The sequence below is a fragment of the Callithrix jacchus genome, chromosome 11 (genome assembly GCF_049354715.1).
Source record: "Callithrix jacchus isolate 240 chromosome 11, calJac240_pri, whole genome shotgun sequence".
NCBI classification, from domain to species: Eukaryota; Metazoa; Chordata; class Mammalia; order Primates; family Cebidae; genus Callithrix; species Callithrix jacchus.
Window position 1 is genome coordinate 116,802,057 of NC_133512.1, and position 17,359 is coordinate 116,819,415.

General features: G+C 39.4%; 1 protein-coding gene across 6 annotated transcripts in view; it reads left to right on the forward strand.

Moving 5' to 3' along the window:
• Nucleotides 1–17,359, forward strand: part of CEP41 (centrosomal protein 41) — a 47,871-nt gene that overhangs the window by 12,610 nt on the left and 17,902 nt on the right. For 3 of the 6 annotated variants that reach the window (XM_078343757.1, XM_035254722.3, XM_035254725.3), the window contains exon 2: nucleotides 3,560–3,623. In XM_078343757.1, the coding sequence (XP_078199883.1) occupies nucleotides 3,560–3,623 (64 nt within the window). Of the gene's footprint in view, nucleotides 1–3,559; nucleotides 3,624–4,819; nucleotides 4,950–14,730; nucleotides 14,779–17,359 lie in introns of all 6 variants that reach the window. The other 3 variants (XM_017975652.4, XM_002752013.5, XM_078343756.1) reach the window with 2 other exon arrangements.

The following is a 17,359-nucleotide window of genomic DNA, read 5'->3' on the forward strand; positions in this document are numbered from 1 at the left end:
GTTGTGACAACCAAAAATACCTGTAGACATTGACAAATGTCCTTGGGGATACAAGGAGCAAAATGGTACCTGTTCGAGATCCACTGATCTATAGGATGAAACCAAGTGTTTTTTACATCTACGCAAGGCTCTTGGTGTTCTGCCCCTGCTGCCTCTCCAGCATCAGTTGTCCCTGTATTTCCCGCTCTGTTCCAGGCCTGCCAGTTAATGTTAGATTGCTGAAAACTGTTGGTGCTCCCTTTAGTCTCCATTCTTTCGCCATGCTTTTCCCTCACCAGAAACCCCGTAGCTCCTGCCCACTACTTTAGCTTGACTAACCTCCTCGACCCTCAGAATTCAGCTCAGAAGTGACCCTTCAAGAAACAGTTCTTGACTCTTTTAATCTGGATTAGGTGCCAATCCGATGTGCTTTTGTCATACCCCCTTCTTCCCTTTCCTTGTTCCTCATGCAGCCTGGCATCTGTTTATCCACTTGTCTGTCTTCCCAGCAGTCAGCGAAAGCTGGATGGCAAAGACTGTTTTTTACCTCTCTGTCTTCAGCACAGAGGCTTGCTCCTAGTAGGCACTCAGTAAATACCCACTGAATGAGTGGTTGGTGCTCAGTAAGTCTTTGTTGAATGAACGAACAGTCTTCCTTGAAAACAGCTTTTTTTTCAGCTTCTTCACTTTCCACCATTCCATCCTGTTTATGTAATTGAAAGAAAGCCAGTTGTTCAGTAGGTCAAGAAGCAGTCACCCCCCCCACCCCAAAGCAAGAATTCTACAGAAAAAAGTATGTCAGTCCCATAAAATCTTTGGTGCTTGGCTTGCAGTGGAGCACAAATAGTTTGATGTTGCAGTTGGTACTAGAAAGTCAGGAACAAGAAATTGGACTGCAGTGGGAACACAGAAAAGAAACGACATTGTTTTCCTGTAGCATATGGATTTCTCATTAGTCTATGTAAGGGAAAACTGGGGGCGGGAAGGGCTCAGCCATGCAGCTGTCCACACTCTCTCCACTCATCATTCTGCTGCCACCACACCTGGTCCCCAGAGACACCCTCACTTCTTAGCTATTTTGGCTTAGGTATGGACAAATCCCCTTGGTTCAGCAGAGACTAGCCTGGAATTTTTAAGAGACACTTTGCTAGGAAACTAGTGGGAAAAACAAAACAAAAGTAAAAACAGGAAATAGAGTATAGAAATTATTTTTTAAAAATAGAGTGCAAAAAGAAAAAAATCCCTTAGCCTAAGATAACTGCAATCTAGTATTAGCATTAATTGACTCAATTTACCAGGCACATACTTTCCCTGTTTTTGTTTGTTGGTTCACTTTTCCATGATATTGTCTCTCTGAGGAATTTGTACTGAAGTCCCCTTTTTCAGTTTTTGTACGTTTTCCTGTTTTTACTCAAGAATCTGCTCTGTCTTCCTCTGGGGAAGGAATTGAAATTGGCGTTACAGTTCCTTTCTCATGTAGACAAATGACTGATTATTTAGAGAAACAAGCTTTAGTGGTTCCAAACACAATGTGAGGACCAATGCTAAGAGTTCATGATAAAGATTTGACTTGCCTGGGGTGAAGTGAAAAACACAATGTCATGAATTTTTTTAATGACACTGAAGGACTGACCCTTTTACTCTGGGACTTTTTTTTTCTTACCTTTTAGATGTTAAAATAGCAGATAGTAGTGAGGCTTTTGCTTTGGTTTTATTTTTTATGTCGTTGGCAATATTAAAAGGTGATCACTGTAGGTGCCCCTGGTTTTAAAAAATTCTCCCTGGTCCTGAAATCCAAAACTCTGGTCATCAGATATTTTGTAAGACGCCAAAGTATCCCATGTTGTTTGTATGCTTTGTGGGTCATCCGAACGATTATTTTATAGGTAAGTATTTATTTCACAATTTTCCTGACAGAGCATGCTCTATATAGTTAACTGTTTTCAAAAGGATGCAGTTTCTGTAAGTCCGATGTTCTCTTCTAAGGAACTAGATAGTTGCCGTAATACAATCTGCATTTTCAGTATTCACTTGTTGACTGAATATCAATAAATGTGCTTACCATACACTAGGTCCTAGGCAAATACAAGTATGAGTAAGTCATTGCCCCTGCGTAAGTCATTGCCCCTGCCTTCAAGGGAATCCTAGACTAGGGAAGAAGACTGAGGTTTAAAAAATGGTGCGGGCTGTGAATACTCGGAGCCAGGGAGAAAAAAGGGCCTACCTCCGTACTGGATGGCTTTACAGAGGAAATACGTTTTTCCCAAGGAGTAGTCAAGGAAAGGCATTCTAGGCAGACATCTGCAAAGACTGGCAACCTGAATGAATGTGCTGCATTAGGGAGACGTTCCCTGCAACTTCAACATGGGAACATGGGGGAGGGTGGCAGAAGATAAAGCTGGAAAGGCATTGCAGTCATTTCATATTCCACAGCTACTTGTTACTGAAGAAAAGACTTTCATACCTGCAGGCCAGGAAAAGGCCTTAGCAAGAAAGCTGTATTTCATAATACCTTTATTCATTGGCCTCTCATCACTGAATGGGTTTCACAATTGCCACTGTAATTTAATGTGGGTTAATGTCTTTGAATACGGATTCAAAGAGTTAGCTACCAGACAACAGCACAAAGGAAATCTGACATTTGCATTTTTGCTGACCATAAACTTGTGCTGAGCCCCGAGTGAGCCTCAGCTGCCGTGAGAGCAGATGCCATGGTTGCCATCCCTGGAGCCACAGACTCTGGTGAGCAGCGGGAGCCTGCCCCACTGGGGCCTGGCCTGCCCACATCTGGAGCACGGTGCTTGGGTCTGCATCCCTTGCAGGGGAAAGATAGATACAATCTCGAGGAAATGGCCTAGAAACCATCATAAGGAAAAATGAAATGAAAGAGGGTCAGAACAACTGCCTTTGGTCATCTTAACAGATTTCTGGAGGCAGAGGCAGATGACTTACAATGGGTTGCAACAGTGGACTGAAATGAAGATTGGAGAGACTGATTTGGGCTCAGTGTAAGAAATAATTTTTGAGAAGCTTTTTTTTTTTTCCTCATCAGGTAGTGCTCTGGGATGAGTTTGATGAAATATGGAAGTGTTCTGACAGAAACAGCGTAAATATATTCATCTATGGAAATGCTGTAGAAAACAATCCTATATTGAAACGACAATTGGAGCTCTGGAACTCGTTACATCTTGTTTTTTAAGATGGGAGTCTCACTCTTGTCACCCAGCCTGGAATACAGTGGTGCAGTCTTGGCTCACTGCAACCTCTGTCTCCCGGGTTCAAGCAATTCTCCTGCCTCAGCCTCCCAAGTAGCTGGGATTACAGGTGCATGCCACCACACCTGGCTAATTTTTATATTTTTAGTAGAGATGGGTTTTCATCATGTTTGCCAGGGTGGCCTTGAACTCCTGACCTCAAGTGATCTGCCCACCTTGGCCTCTCAAAGTGCTAGGATTAGAGATGTGAGCTACCATGCCTGGTCCCATCTTTAAATTCTAAGAAATTTTAGCATCCGACTCCTGACTTTACCACCCTTATCTTTACATTAACCCAATTAATTGTGAGTTTCCTTATTTTTTAGTATCTGACCAAAAGGATACCACAGAACCCAAGATATCAGCATGTCAAATCAAGACTGGACACTGGTGAGTAAAGAATAGAAAATAAGAATTTTTTTAAAAATCTAATAGTTAATTACTGACGGAAAGCAAACTAACATGCCTAGTATAAATCACAGCTAAGAGTTTCTCACTGTTTTGCCTGATGTCTTTCTGGGCTCAGGATTTATCCTTGAAAGATGTTTTTTAGGTTAACAGTAAAAATTTATATTCACATTATTTAGCTTATTATTCCTTACCACATAAGAAATAATATAAACTGAGAAAGTGAAATTCCAGAAATCAAAACCATTGTTCAATAAGTTTCAGTGCTGAAGCTAAATAAATATCAGGAGGTCAGCCTCTATTTTGGAATACCTTAAGTATATTCCTTTAAACTGGCAGTAATAGATTAGACACATGCATATTTGTTCAATGCAGTGTTTGCAAAATGCTGACCATATATGAAGTTACGGACTATGAGAGATGTAAAGATGAGTATGAATTGTGTCTTTTTTTAGTCAAAGAGCTTAGATTCAAGTGGAGGCAGACAGACTTGAATGAGTAACGGAAATACCAGTCAGAATTTAATTAGTGCTGCAGTGCAGGTAAAATGAACTGCTTATTTCCATGCTGTCCTCATTTTTCAGTGTTGGGATAAAGATGTTGCCCAGACTCTAGCGGATTTGCAGTCTTGTGAGGTTTTCGTTGTTTGTTTTTGTTTTTTTTTCCAACCTTTTAAAGCCTGGTGTGGAAAATTCACGTGACTAAAATGGTTTTGCCTAGTGGGTCGGGGTACTGTATGCCTTTAGCAATACCAGATTTTCCACCAGTAACCTCAAGACAATTGAGAAAAGTAAATTGACGATGTTGACTTTGTTTGAATCATCTTCTTCATTTTGTTTCTTTCTTCAGTCTCCTTCAAAAATCATTATCTTCCATTATGCATTTTTCTTCATATAAAATAGGCTGAAATTCAGTGTTTTAAATTCACCTCATTTGCAGATGCTATTTCTTGGTACCCTTCATTCAAACATTTCCATGCCATACAGGTAATTATCCTTGCAAATATCCTGTTTGATGGGCAGGTGAAAATATTATCTGTTTTAGAAGAGGAGGAAATTGTGGCACAGGGAGTTTGTCATTTATTCAGAGTGCAAAATGGAGATAGAACTAGGATTGTATGCAGGATGAGGAAGTCAATACTGGATATCTGGTGCCAAGTCTGGTGTACTGTTTCTTAGGCCATACTGTTCCTGCATTTCCCCGAGCCTTATTTCTTCTGCCACAAAAACCCTCAACTCCTTCATCTCTACCCATCTAACCCCTAATTGCAACTGTGATCCACCCTTCTCAAGTGAGTGATTTTGTGAGGTAAGCACCTAGATTTAAAATGCTGTTTTTTTCCTGAGGAGTTTAGATATTATTTTACAGAGTACTAAAAAGGAAGGAATTTCTTTTGGAATCTATATGCTTTCTTATAATTAAAACTTTAAGAGCTGGGGTTTATTTCAGATATATAGATTTGTCTATGCCTTCATAGTTTGTTTTTTTTCTCGTGGAAATTAAATTGGGATTTGTTAATGACAACTCCCTTCTTCCTCTTTAATTCTTCTATTCTTAACCAAAATTTGACTCAATAATGGTGCCTGAGATTAATTTCATTTTTTTGGTATTGAAATAAAAGTATATCTGCTTTTTATAATACATATTAAATACATATATCCTTTTCTATCCTGAGATTTTTAAACTTCTTTTTTGTTAAACTTTTAATTGTAAGATAATTGTAAATGCGTATATATATTTTGTAAAGAATGCAGAGAGATTCCATGTAACCTTTACCCAGTTTCCCAAAGAGGTAACATTTTGCAAAACTATAATGCACTATCACAACAGTCTGATGTTGATACATACAGTCAAGATACAGAACATTTCCGGATTCCTTATGTTGCCCTTTTATAGGCGCATTTATTTTCTACTCCTACCCCTTTCTTTCTTTTTTTTTTTGAGACGGAGTTTCACTCTTGTTACCCAGGCTGGAGTGCAATGGCGCGATCTCGGCTCACCGCAACCTCTGCCTCCTGGGTTCAGGCAATTCTCCTGCCTCAGCCTCCCGAGTAGCTGGGACTACAGGCATGCGCCACCATTCCCAGCCAATTTTTTTGTATTTTTTTTTTTTTTAGTAGAGACGGGGTTTCACCATGTTGACCAGGATGGTCTCGATCTCTTGACCTGGTGATCCACCCGCCTCGGCCTCCCAAAGTGGTGGGATTACAGGCTTGAGCCACCACGCCGGGTCTACTCCTACCCCTTTCTTAGCCCCTGCAATCATCAGCTGTTCTACATTGCTGTAATTTTGTCATTTCACAAATGCTGTATAAATGGAATCATGTAGTATGCAACCTTTTAGAGTGGCTTTTTTACTTAGTGTAATTTTCTGGATATTCATCCACATTGTTGCATGTATCAGTAACTTGTTCCATTTTATTAATGGCTGGTATTCCATGATATGGATGTACCAAGTTTAACCATTCACCTGTTGAAAGGACATCGGGGTTGTTTCCACTTCTTGGGTATTAAAATAAAAGTGCTATAAACACTCATGCACGTATTTTTGTTTGAACTGAAATCTTTGTTTCTCTGTGGTAAGTGCTCAGGAGTACAACTGCTGATCATAACATAGTTTCCCATGTAGTTTTTTAAGAAAATGCCAAGCTGCTTTTCAAAGTGACTGTACCATTTTACATTTCCACCAGCAATGGATGAGTCATTTTCTCCATATCCTTGTCAGCATTTGGTATTGTCACCAGCTTCTTTTTTTTTTTTTTTGGCCATTCTGATATCTGTGTGTTGGCATATCATTGCAGTTTTGTTTTGGTTTGTTTTATTTTTGAGACAGAGTCTCACACCGTCACCCAGGCTGGAGTGCAGTGGCATGATCTCTGCTCACTGCAACCTCTGCCTCCTGGGTTCAAGTGATTCTTCTGTCTAAGCCTTGTGAGCAGCTGGAATTACAGGTGTGCTCCACCGTGCCTGGCTAATTTTTATATATTTAGTAGAGACAGGGTTTCGTTATGTTGGCCAGGTTGGTCTCAAACTCCTGCCTCAAGTGATCCACCTGCCTTGGCTGGGATTACAGGCCTGAGCCACCTTGCCCAGTACCCATTGCGGTTTTAATTTGCATTTCCCTATGGCAATGGTGAACATCTTTTCACGTGCTTGTTTTCTGTATATCTTCTTTGGTGAGATACCTGTTCATATCATTTGCCTATGTTCTAATTAGTTTGTTTGCTTTTTTACTGTTGAATTTTGAGAGTTCTTAACACATTCTGGCTACTGGTCCTTTGTCAGATATATGGTTTGCAAATATATTTTCCTAGTCCGCAACTTGCCTTTTCATCCACCTAACAGGGTCTTTTGAAGAACAAAAGTTTTTAATTTTGATGAGGTCCATTTTATCTATCCGCTTTTCCTTTTATGGATCATGATTTTGTTATCAAATCTAAAAAGTCTGCCTGGCCTGGATCCCAATGATTTTTTTTTCTATCATAATTGTTTTTGTAAAAGTTTTATAGTTTTATATTTAAGTCCATGATAAATTTTGAGGTAATTTTTATATATAAGAGGTATGACTCACGTCAAGACTGTTTTTGCTTATGGATATTCAATTGGTCTGGTGCCATTTGTTTAAAAGGTTACCTTCTCTCCATTTAATTTTGTGTTCACCTTTGTGAAAAATCAGTTGGGTATTTTTATATGGGTCTATTTCTGGTTTCTCTATTCTGATCCCATGATCCATGTGTCTGCCTTCTGCTGATACCACAGTCTTTGTTACTATAGCTTTATAGTAAATTAGATACTTAAAATTGGTTAGACTGACTATGCCTACTTTTTTTCTTTCTTTCTTTTTTTTTTTTTTTTTTGAGACAGGGTCTTACTCTGTCGCCCAGGCTGGAGTACAGTGGTGCAGTCTTGGCTCACTGCAACCTCTGCTTCCCGGGCTCAAGCAGTTCTCCCACCTCAGCCTCCCAACTAGCAGGGACCACAGGTGGGTAGCATCATGCTCGGCTAATACTTTTTTATTTTTTGATAGAGATAGCGTTCTACCATGTTGGGCAGGCTAGTCATGAACTCCTGACCTCAAGTGATCCACCCACCTCAGCCTTCTGAAGTGCTGAAATGACAGGCATGAGCCACAGTGCCCAGCCTTGCTTTTTCTTTATACAAGTATTTTAGCTATTCTAACTATTCTAATTCCCTTGCCTTTCCGTATCCGTTTTAGAATACTCATATTTACATTTACTTTTTAATTGCTGTGATTTTGATAGGAGTTGCATTAAGACTGTTTATCAGTTTAAGGAGAAATGACATATTTACTGCATTGAGTAACCACTAGTCTACTTTCTGTATTTATGGATTTGGTTCTTCTGAACATTTCATGTAGATGCATGAAATGTAGCGTTTTATGTCTGGCTTCTTTCACTTAATGTAATGTTTTCAAGATTCATCTATGTTGTAGCATGTGTCAGTTCTTCATTCCTTTTTATTGCCAAATAATTTTCTGTTGCATAGCTATTCCATGTTTTGTTTACCCACTCATCAGTTGATGGACATTTGGGTTGTTTCCAGTTACTGGACACAGTGCTGCTAAGAACATCAGTGCACAGAGTTTTGTGTGAACATGTGTTTTTAATTCTCTTGAGCATATACCTAGGACCTGAATTGCTTTTCATATGGTAACTGCTTTTCATATGGTAACTCTTATATTTTGAGCAACTGCCAAACTGTTTCCACAGCAGCCACACCACTTCAGACATTCCCAGCAGCAATGTAGGAGGGCTCTATTTTTTCCACATCATCACTAATGCTTGTTATTGTCCATCATTTTCATTATACCCATCTTTGTGGGCACGAAGTGGTATCTTATTATGGCTTTGATTTGCACGTTCCTAATGACTAATAATGTTTGAGCACCTTTTCCTGTGCTTTTTGGCATTTGTATATCTCCTATGGGGAAACATCTATTCAAATCATTTGCCCATATTTATGTTGGGTTATTTTTCTTCTTATGTGTTGAGTTATAAGAGTTCTTTTGGGTGGGAGCGGTGGCTCACACCTGTAATCCCAGCCCTTTGGGAGGCTGAGGCAGGTGGATTGCCTGAGCTCAGGAGTTCAAGACCAGCCTGGGCAACATCATGAAACCCCGTCTCTATTAAAATACAAAAAATTAGCCGGACTTGGTGGCATGCATCTGTAGTCCCAGCTACTCAGGAGGCTGAGGCAGGAGAATTGCTTGAACCTAGGAGGCAGAGATCCAAGATCACCCCACTGTACTCTAGCCTAGGTGACAGAGAGAGACTACATCTCCACAAAAAAAAAAAGAGTTATTTTATGTATTCTGGATACTAGAGTCTTGTCAGAAATATGATTTGCAAATATTTTCTCCCATTCTGTGGGTTGTCAAGGGTTTTCTTTTACTTAGCTGGAGGAGTAGCTAAGTACATCTACCCCATCTTTCTGGAAGCAGAAGTCTCCCAAACTTGTCTTACAAAGCTTTTAGAAGGACCAAAGTGTGTTTCATTGCTTAAAACTCAAAGTATTTTAAAGTCAGTGTGGGAGAGAAATCTTATTCTAGTGTTCGATTTTTTTGTTGTTGTTTCAAATTTAGAGATTATTCTAAAGTCAATTTAGGGGAAAGATTTTTATTTTATTGCTTGTTTTTCTGTGCATTTTTGTGACTTACTGCGCCGTGTATTCAGAAAATATTTTCTACCTAGTGTGCAGCAGCCTATGCATTATGTGCCAAGATACAGATCCCTACAGCCCTTTGGGTAGCCAGCAGGGCCTAGAGCAACCCAAACCCAGCATTTTATCTACATGTTATCATTGTATGTGTGTCATGAGGTGAAAAGGGTGAGGAGTTAAGAAAACAGGCCAGGCACGGTGGCTCATGCCTGTAACCCCAGCACTTTGGGAGGCCAAGGCCAGTGAATCACAAAGTCAGGAGATTAAGACCATCCTGGCCAGCGTGGTGAAATCCTGTCTCTACTAAAATACAAAAATTAGCCGGGTGTGGTGGTGTGTGCCTGTAGTCCCAGCTACTCAGGAGGCTGAGGCAGGAGAATCTCTTGAACCCAGGAGGCGGGAGGCAGAGATTACAGTGAGCTGAGATTGTGTCACTGCACTCCAGCCTGGCAAAACAGTAAGACTCTGTCTAAAAAAAAAGAAAAGAAAAGAGAAAAGGGACCTTGGGACCTTATAGCCCCAGTAAGAGTACAGCATTTCTACCTGTGGTATGTTTTTAAGCTCTGCAATCAGAGCATTGGAAATAGGCACAGGAGTGAGTGAGCATTTCTCATTTTTAGGCTAAATAGATGGGTCTTTAATCTTTTCTTAGCAAACAGCAGGCAATTCAGAGTAATCACAAGAAGTCAAGAATTTTCTGGTATCTCCTGTCTTCACCCAAATCACCTTCTACTGACTTCTTTAAAGACTGCTATCTTCTTCCTGGGTAAAGATTATTTTTGTTTTTAAACCTCTGGTTCTGCTTCTCATGCAAACTCAAATACTGATGTGCAGCCATGGCTAGAAATCTCAGAATTATATTTCTTTTGTTCCATAGGTACCTGAGTGTGTCTTACCAGCTCCCCAGCACTGCCAGACTGTGCCATGAATGGATTATGCTTCTGATGAAATCCCTGGCTGCGTTTTGTTCAGTCACCACCATAGGGTTCTTGTATATTCTCAAGCACCCTCTCTGGGTTTCTGTTTTGCAGCACTGCAGGCTGATTAAGGGACACTTTCCAAACCACAGGGCTCTCCCTTTATTTGTCCCCACACTCTTTCATTGGCTGCATTGTCCTCTCATTTCTATCTGTATTCAATCTAATTTCCAATTTCTTTAGCTTTCTGAAATTCTGTAGGCTTTCTCCATTCGGTCTTTTTTAGCCTTATTTTTGTCTTTTTAAAAATTTACCTTCCTGTTGTTATCTCTAGACAAACAAGTCATTCCCTCTTTTTTTCTTTGGCCTTTACTTTTCCTGTATATTTGCTAGTAGCCTTGATTGTAAGCACTCAGACTCATTATAGACTAGGTACTCTTCATTTTTATTTGTTGTTTAATTCTGTTTCTTACGTCAAAGAGAGAAATGTATGTGAAAGGCTTTTATAAACCAGAAAGCACTATACACACATATCACTTATTGAGGTTAACAAAGGACCACTGTGCCTCTTTTCATGCTTTCTGCTCTTCAAGCCAAGAGAACTTCTCCATAAAGGGGGGAAATATTGAAGAAAAATAAAGCCATGGCGTTGTCTCTTAGCAACTGAGTTTGTGCGTTATAAATCTCATCCACTTTAGACTACTGCTGCACAAAATCACTTGCTTTTCTCATTGGCTCAGTATAAATAATGTTATTAAATTATAGGAAAACAAAACAAATGAGTCATTCATTTCATCAGTTGTACTCTGTCTTTGCATAGCACTGTTGATGTAGTTGGGTTGTTCTTCCTCTTGATACTAATTATAAACTTTTGTTATATATCTTTTATCACAACTTTAGCTGTAAACAAAGTAGAAGCTAAATACTACCTTCTGCATTTCTAGATTGCTTGATTTGTGAAGCAATATGAGTCATATACGTAGCATTTTTCATACACTGTATATAAGTCAAGTTGTACATAATTTAAAGAAAATCAGATGTGTAGAAACTCAAACCAAATTGGGATGTGATTATTTACATTATCAAAGAACTCATTATAGGGATTTTTCAGATAGTAGATCTCTATAATATATTTAATTAGCAAATACGTATTTTTTCTTTTTATTTATTTATTTTTATAGCGACGGGGTCTCACTGTGTTGGCCAGGGTGGTCTTTAACACCTGGACTCTAGCAGTCCTTCTGCTTCAGCTTCCCAAAGTGCTGGAATTACAGGTGTGAGCTACCATACCTGGCCAGTTTTTTGTTTGTTTGTTTGTGTTGATATAGGGTCTCACTCTGTTGCCCACACTGTAGTGCCGTGACGCAGTCTAGCTCACTGCAACCTCCCTTCCTGGGCTCAGGTGATCCTCCTACCTCAACCTCTCAAGTAGCTAGGAGTACAGGAATGTGCCACCATGCCTAGCTAACTTTCGTGTGTGTGTGTGTGTGTGTGTGTGTTTTATAGAGATGAGGCCTCACTATATTGTCCAGGCTGGTCTGGAACTCCTGGGCTCAAAGCAATCCTGCCTCCCCAGCCTCCCAAAGTGCTGGGATTATAGGCATGAGCCAGTGTACCTGACATTCATTCAGCAAATATTTTTTAGTGTCTCCTATGCTAGGCAGTGGAAGGGATAAAGATTGTGCGTGCGTGCGTGTGTGTGTGTGTGTGTACGTGCCCATAAGTAGTCTTCAGTGTTCCAGTAAGGTAGGTAAGACAGTACTGTGATAAATGCCTTGTGAGTCATAAGCTGAGTGCTATAGCTCAGAGGAGGAAAAGGTCACTTCCTGCTGGGTGAGCTATTATGAATATGTGGGGAGATGATACGTTAGAGAATGGAAGACTGAGAGTTTGTCAAGCTAAGTAATTAAGGCAACATTGAAGAGGTAGTGAGTTGGCATCCAGCGCTAGAGCAAGGAGTTTCAGCTTTAGTTAAGAAGCAATGGGGAACCCCTGACTTTTTTTTTCTTTTCGATCAAAAAGTTTTATCTAGGAAAATGTATCTGGCAGTAATGTGTAATTTCAATTTTTTAAAAAAAATAGTTCTTGGATAGTCTTAGGCTCCTTCTGTACAAAACAAAGCCATGTTTATGAGTAAGTGAATTATGAAATGGATTCATTTCCAATCTTTTTAAAAGGTAGTCAGAAACTATTTTCAGAGGCAATTAGATACAGTAAGATAGGCTGCAATCTTAGTTAAGATCTAAGCAGTGTACAAAGTGGAATAAAAATGCTACTTTTCATGCTTTCTCAAACCATTTTTAGGGATATTTTTGTGTCAGCCGTCCTGTTATCTCATTTGTCCAATTAAAGCAAGGCAGAAATCCTCCATTCTCCTTTTGTCCCCATTCTCAGATAGAATGAATGTCTCTACTGAAAAGAACTCATCAGTAGTCCTCTCAGATTTGTTGAGAATTTTGCCAAATATTTGTATAACTCTGCAGAAAACTTTGTTTCTCAGCCTTCTCCTTTAGGGGGAAAACAAATAGTGGGCATGATGGCTTACCCTTACCTTTCTGCATTGTGGTAAGGGTTGGCTGATACAAGATAAAGTGTTATGTGTAATTACCCTGAAATGTAATTACCCTAATGGAGAAATGAAATGTAGACACTTTGTTAGTAGAAACTACTGTGGTTTGGAAGCAGTGTTTCAGTAATAAAGACTGGATAAATAAGGTTGGCTAGTGTTTTTCATTCCTCAGGGAATTTATGACGTAAGATGATCCCCACCTCTCACTATTAAGGAAGTAGCATTTCCTACAAATTTATCTCATGATTAATTGTGTTTTTTTTTTTTTACAACAACACAACAGGAAAACATGTGTTTTCCAACAGGTTGGAAATGTGAATCCTGGCTTAGTTACTAACTTGTCATGTCACCAGATAAATCAAGTCATCCTTTTTGTCCCTCATTTTCTGACTAGACTGCCTGAAGCTTCCCTAGCCAAAATAAACTATCTGCCACGTCAGCAACACGCAACTGTGGGTGACCCAGGGACATATAACCTAAAGCTACTGGGTAAAATATTTTAAGAATAAGACTTGGGAAGCTGAACAGTGTACTGATTTGCTGTCTTCTTCCCTCATTGTATTGACCAAGCAAGTCTACATCTGAGTTCAGAGTTGCAGAGGGCAAGAGGGATGTGTGTCCAGGAAGAAATCGTGGCTTCTGCTCTGAAGAACTGGTCACATCTCAGGTCAATTGCAGTCTGAAGAACCTAGGAAAGACCGTATTTGGTTCTAATCCTGGTGATATTTGGGCCTTTTCTGAGAGGTATTCAGTGTCTCTCTTGAGAAGGCTTAGGCCTTCCTGAAAGAAAAAGAGAGAGAAGAAAGAAAAAAAAAAGAAGGAAAAAAAGAAAAAACAATTGCAATTTTTATTCCATGATGAATTTATGGTAAAGATTTAATAATAGCCAATGAAATAAGTTGTTTTTTGAAAATGTATTTTGGGTTTCAGAGCAAGGATTTTCTTTTTCTGCTTCTGACCCAAACATGAAGAGAAGTTCATAATAGTCCTTGAAATGTCAGTTCATGCTATTAATTGAAAGCATTTCTTTCATCTGCTCTTGGGGCTGCATCTGACTAGATCCTCTCCAGGCTTAAAAAGCTGGGAGCACAGTTTTAGAAATGAAAAATTATTTTGAATGGTACCTTTTAGGTGTCAGAAAGAGCTTGCTGCATTGAATTGAATCAAATCGAAGCACACTCAGTGAAAAATAATAGCCCCTGGCTTGACAGCTAGAATTTCGCTGGAAACCAGAAGCTTCCTGGCTGAGTTTTTGAATCTGAAAACCTCCAAACCACCATGGCCAGTGCCTAGGATTGTAGAACCATACTATAAAACATGAGGGCTGGGGGCTGTCCACAGTGGTGAGAATCTGCTGTTATTTCTCATTAAGTCTATGGTGAATACTAGTGTGTAGACTGTAGTCTAGTTCAGACTGCAATGTGAGCATGAATAGTAGAAGAGCAAGTTCAGGAAAGAGAAGGAAACTGAAGACAAAGCCAAGAAGAGAGGGTTGCTTAGGTAACCACAAAGGCACATTTTAGGCATTCAAAGAACACTGCTTCCTTTTTGCTCCTCTTCTGTATATCTTCCCCACGAAAAGATTGTTGAGGGGGCAAGGGAGATAAAAGGAGGAGAAAAGCATAGACTCAAAAAGAAAAATAAATTGATAAAAAATGATCATCTGTATCTCCTGAAAGTTTTCAATGTTTTGGGGGTATGCACCCCAGCTTAAACACATTCTACCAAAACATTTCCCTCAGCTCTTTAATAATGCTGTATTATCCAAAATATTTTTCCTATGTGTGGCCTGTTAGCTGCTGTCCAGAATCCCCTAAGAACAGGATAGGAAAGCTTAGGGAATATCTTTCCTCCATTCTGTTTCTACAGTGGTATTCATTTTCTTCCATTTAAAGTATATATAAAATCCTTATTTTCTTTTTAGGTAACAGTATGACTAAATATACTGAGAAGCTAGAAGAGATTAAGAAAAGTAAGTAACACTCTTAATGGTTCGGGGAAATGGAAGTCTATAGTTGTTCTATAAGTTGGTTCTGAACTAACAATCGTGTTCTACAGCCGATAGGCACAGAGAGCTATGGATGGGCAGATAAGCCTAGCAGGTGCCTCAAGGGCTGTGGGAGATCCCGGGTGCCATCCTGAGCAGCTCCTCAGATTGTGGCCTATGGGCCTAAATTCTGCCCTACTTCCATACCATAGGAGACATTGATGTTGGCATGTAGAGTCAGATCTGGTGGAATGAGCTCTGTTTAAGCTTCTAGTGTCATTGTACTACAGCCTTCATGCCCTTCTTCAAGATATTTCACCATTTCTGTCTTATTATGTCTCTATTTGAGATAGAGGTAATAATCTCTTCCTTCAGAACATTCTAGTATGTATAAATGAGAGTATTCATGGAAGACAGGGATATGAAAACTTAGTGTTATGCATTATCAATTCATTGCAGTCTGTTTTCATTAAAAATCATATTTCATCTGCATCCTTTTAAAAACCAAATCTGCAGAGATATGTTACCTGTCATTGAGTGCATTGCCCTTGCACAAAATCATAATTTTTCAATCTACATCTAAAACTCATGTAAAGTGTACACTTCAAGGCCAGAATTAGGGAAGAAATAGAAACATCTGTTTTCTAAGATGGATTTGCTCATATCTTGAATAAAAGAACCCAGTGCTAGGAAGAGTATTTAGTTAATGGTGGTAAAGAGGTACTCTGATTGATCATAGTTCAGGACTTAGCTCTGGTAATGTACATCTTCTTGAAAGAGAAAATTATACATCCAGAATACAACAGAACATTTTCTTTTTTTACACAGCAGACCTTTTCATTTGAAATCAAAGTGTTCCATTTGAATTGCTGCAATATTGGGAAACTCCAACCAATAGATGTGGACTCAGGAGCCACTTTATGCTGTGTTTTCATTTGCCATGTTCAGCTATAACATGCTTAAAAATATGTAATGTCACAGTGTCCTCTTTTTTCCTAAACATTTTATATACGTATATGCATTTTAAATATCTATATAAAATATATACTTTTAAACTCTGGAGAAGGATCTCATTTACTCACCCACAGTTCATTGTTGCCATCCTTAACTCATCCAAGGCGGGCAGAATCCAGCTGGGCTGCTTCTTTTTGGGTTTGTTGTCTCTGTCACCTCTCATCCATTTGCAGCTGAGTGTGAGTTCACATGTCCTCACTAGAAATTTGTCCCATAAAAAGGTCCCATTCCATCCAGGTTGCCAGAACCTCACTTAAAATATGTCTTCAAAGTACAATGTGGTTTCTTTAGTATCTAAACCTCACGTGAGGTGACCTCCCAGAAGAAATACCCTTGGAATAGAGCCTGGAAAATGCTTGCTTCACTTTCCCTCTGTAGGAGTGGAGGGCTTCCTTTGAGGAGAGCAGGAGGTTCCTGTTACCCCATTTCACACACTTTGTGCTGATTCCCTGACAGAATTGCTCTAGATTCTCATTTGACATCTACATTTTGGAAGATATTTCCTTTTCTTTCACCATTTTCTGTTGTAAGCATTCTTTGGGGTTGAAAGGGAGAATATTCCCTTGTTTCATGATACCCTAGACCCATCACTTTACTCAGATTACCTTAGATGCCATTTCTTTCTGTGAAACCAGACCTTGTTCTGTTACTTCCTTTGATTCGTCTTCCACTGTGAGCCCAACTTCCCTTTGCTAATAACGCGTTTCAACAGAACCCTGAAAATGGAGAAATCCTTTGTAATCTGAATACTCTTTCTACTCTACCTGTAGAAAATAGATACTCTGTGTCTATTGACAATTTACAAAGCCCATTCTTGGTTTCTGGTGATTAGATGACACTAGTTGGACCCAGCGTGAAACATCCTAGATAGTCAGGTCTCTGTCCTTCCAGTAACTCGAGAGAGACAGACTTAGATCTGAGACTTACTGGAGAGGCAAACCTTGATAACATATCTGAAACTAGGATTATTTGTCTTCAACACAGAGTTTGGGAGAAGACACAGTAGCAGAAGCTCCATTCTTAAAGCTCTGTTCGCTCTTGCAAGGACAGACTGACAGAGCCTTCCAAGTCATCCTTTTTATAAGAATTTAAACTTACCATAAAACGTCTAGTTTGATCTTTTATCTCTGAGTAATAATGTCAGAAAGTCCTACTGATGGCTGCCCTTCTAAACCAGAACCAGGTACGTAGAGTTCAGGTTCAAATATGTAGGGGGCTTCTAGTGCTTGTGCAGAAGACAGTAGAAATGTCAATCTTTAGAATAAAGCAGTCTTTCTATGTTTGTATAAATGAATCTGTTTAGTTAAAGAGGATTTTAAAGTATACATTTTATGCCTAGAAGCATTTCAAACTATGTTGACCATACCAAAAGAATATCAATGGATAAATGTCACAGTGCAAACTACTTGACAGCTGTTGGCTGTTTCCATTTGCTGATTTATTGTTGTTTTGGTTTGCATATATGACTTTTGATGGGCAAGTTGGTGGCAATCAAAAGGAACACTGTAGTTTTTTGGTTGTGCTTTGTAAAGCCTCAGCTTGGCCTATTTGG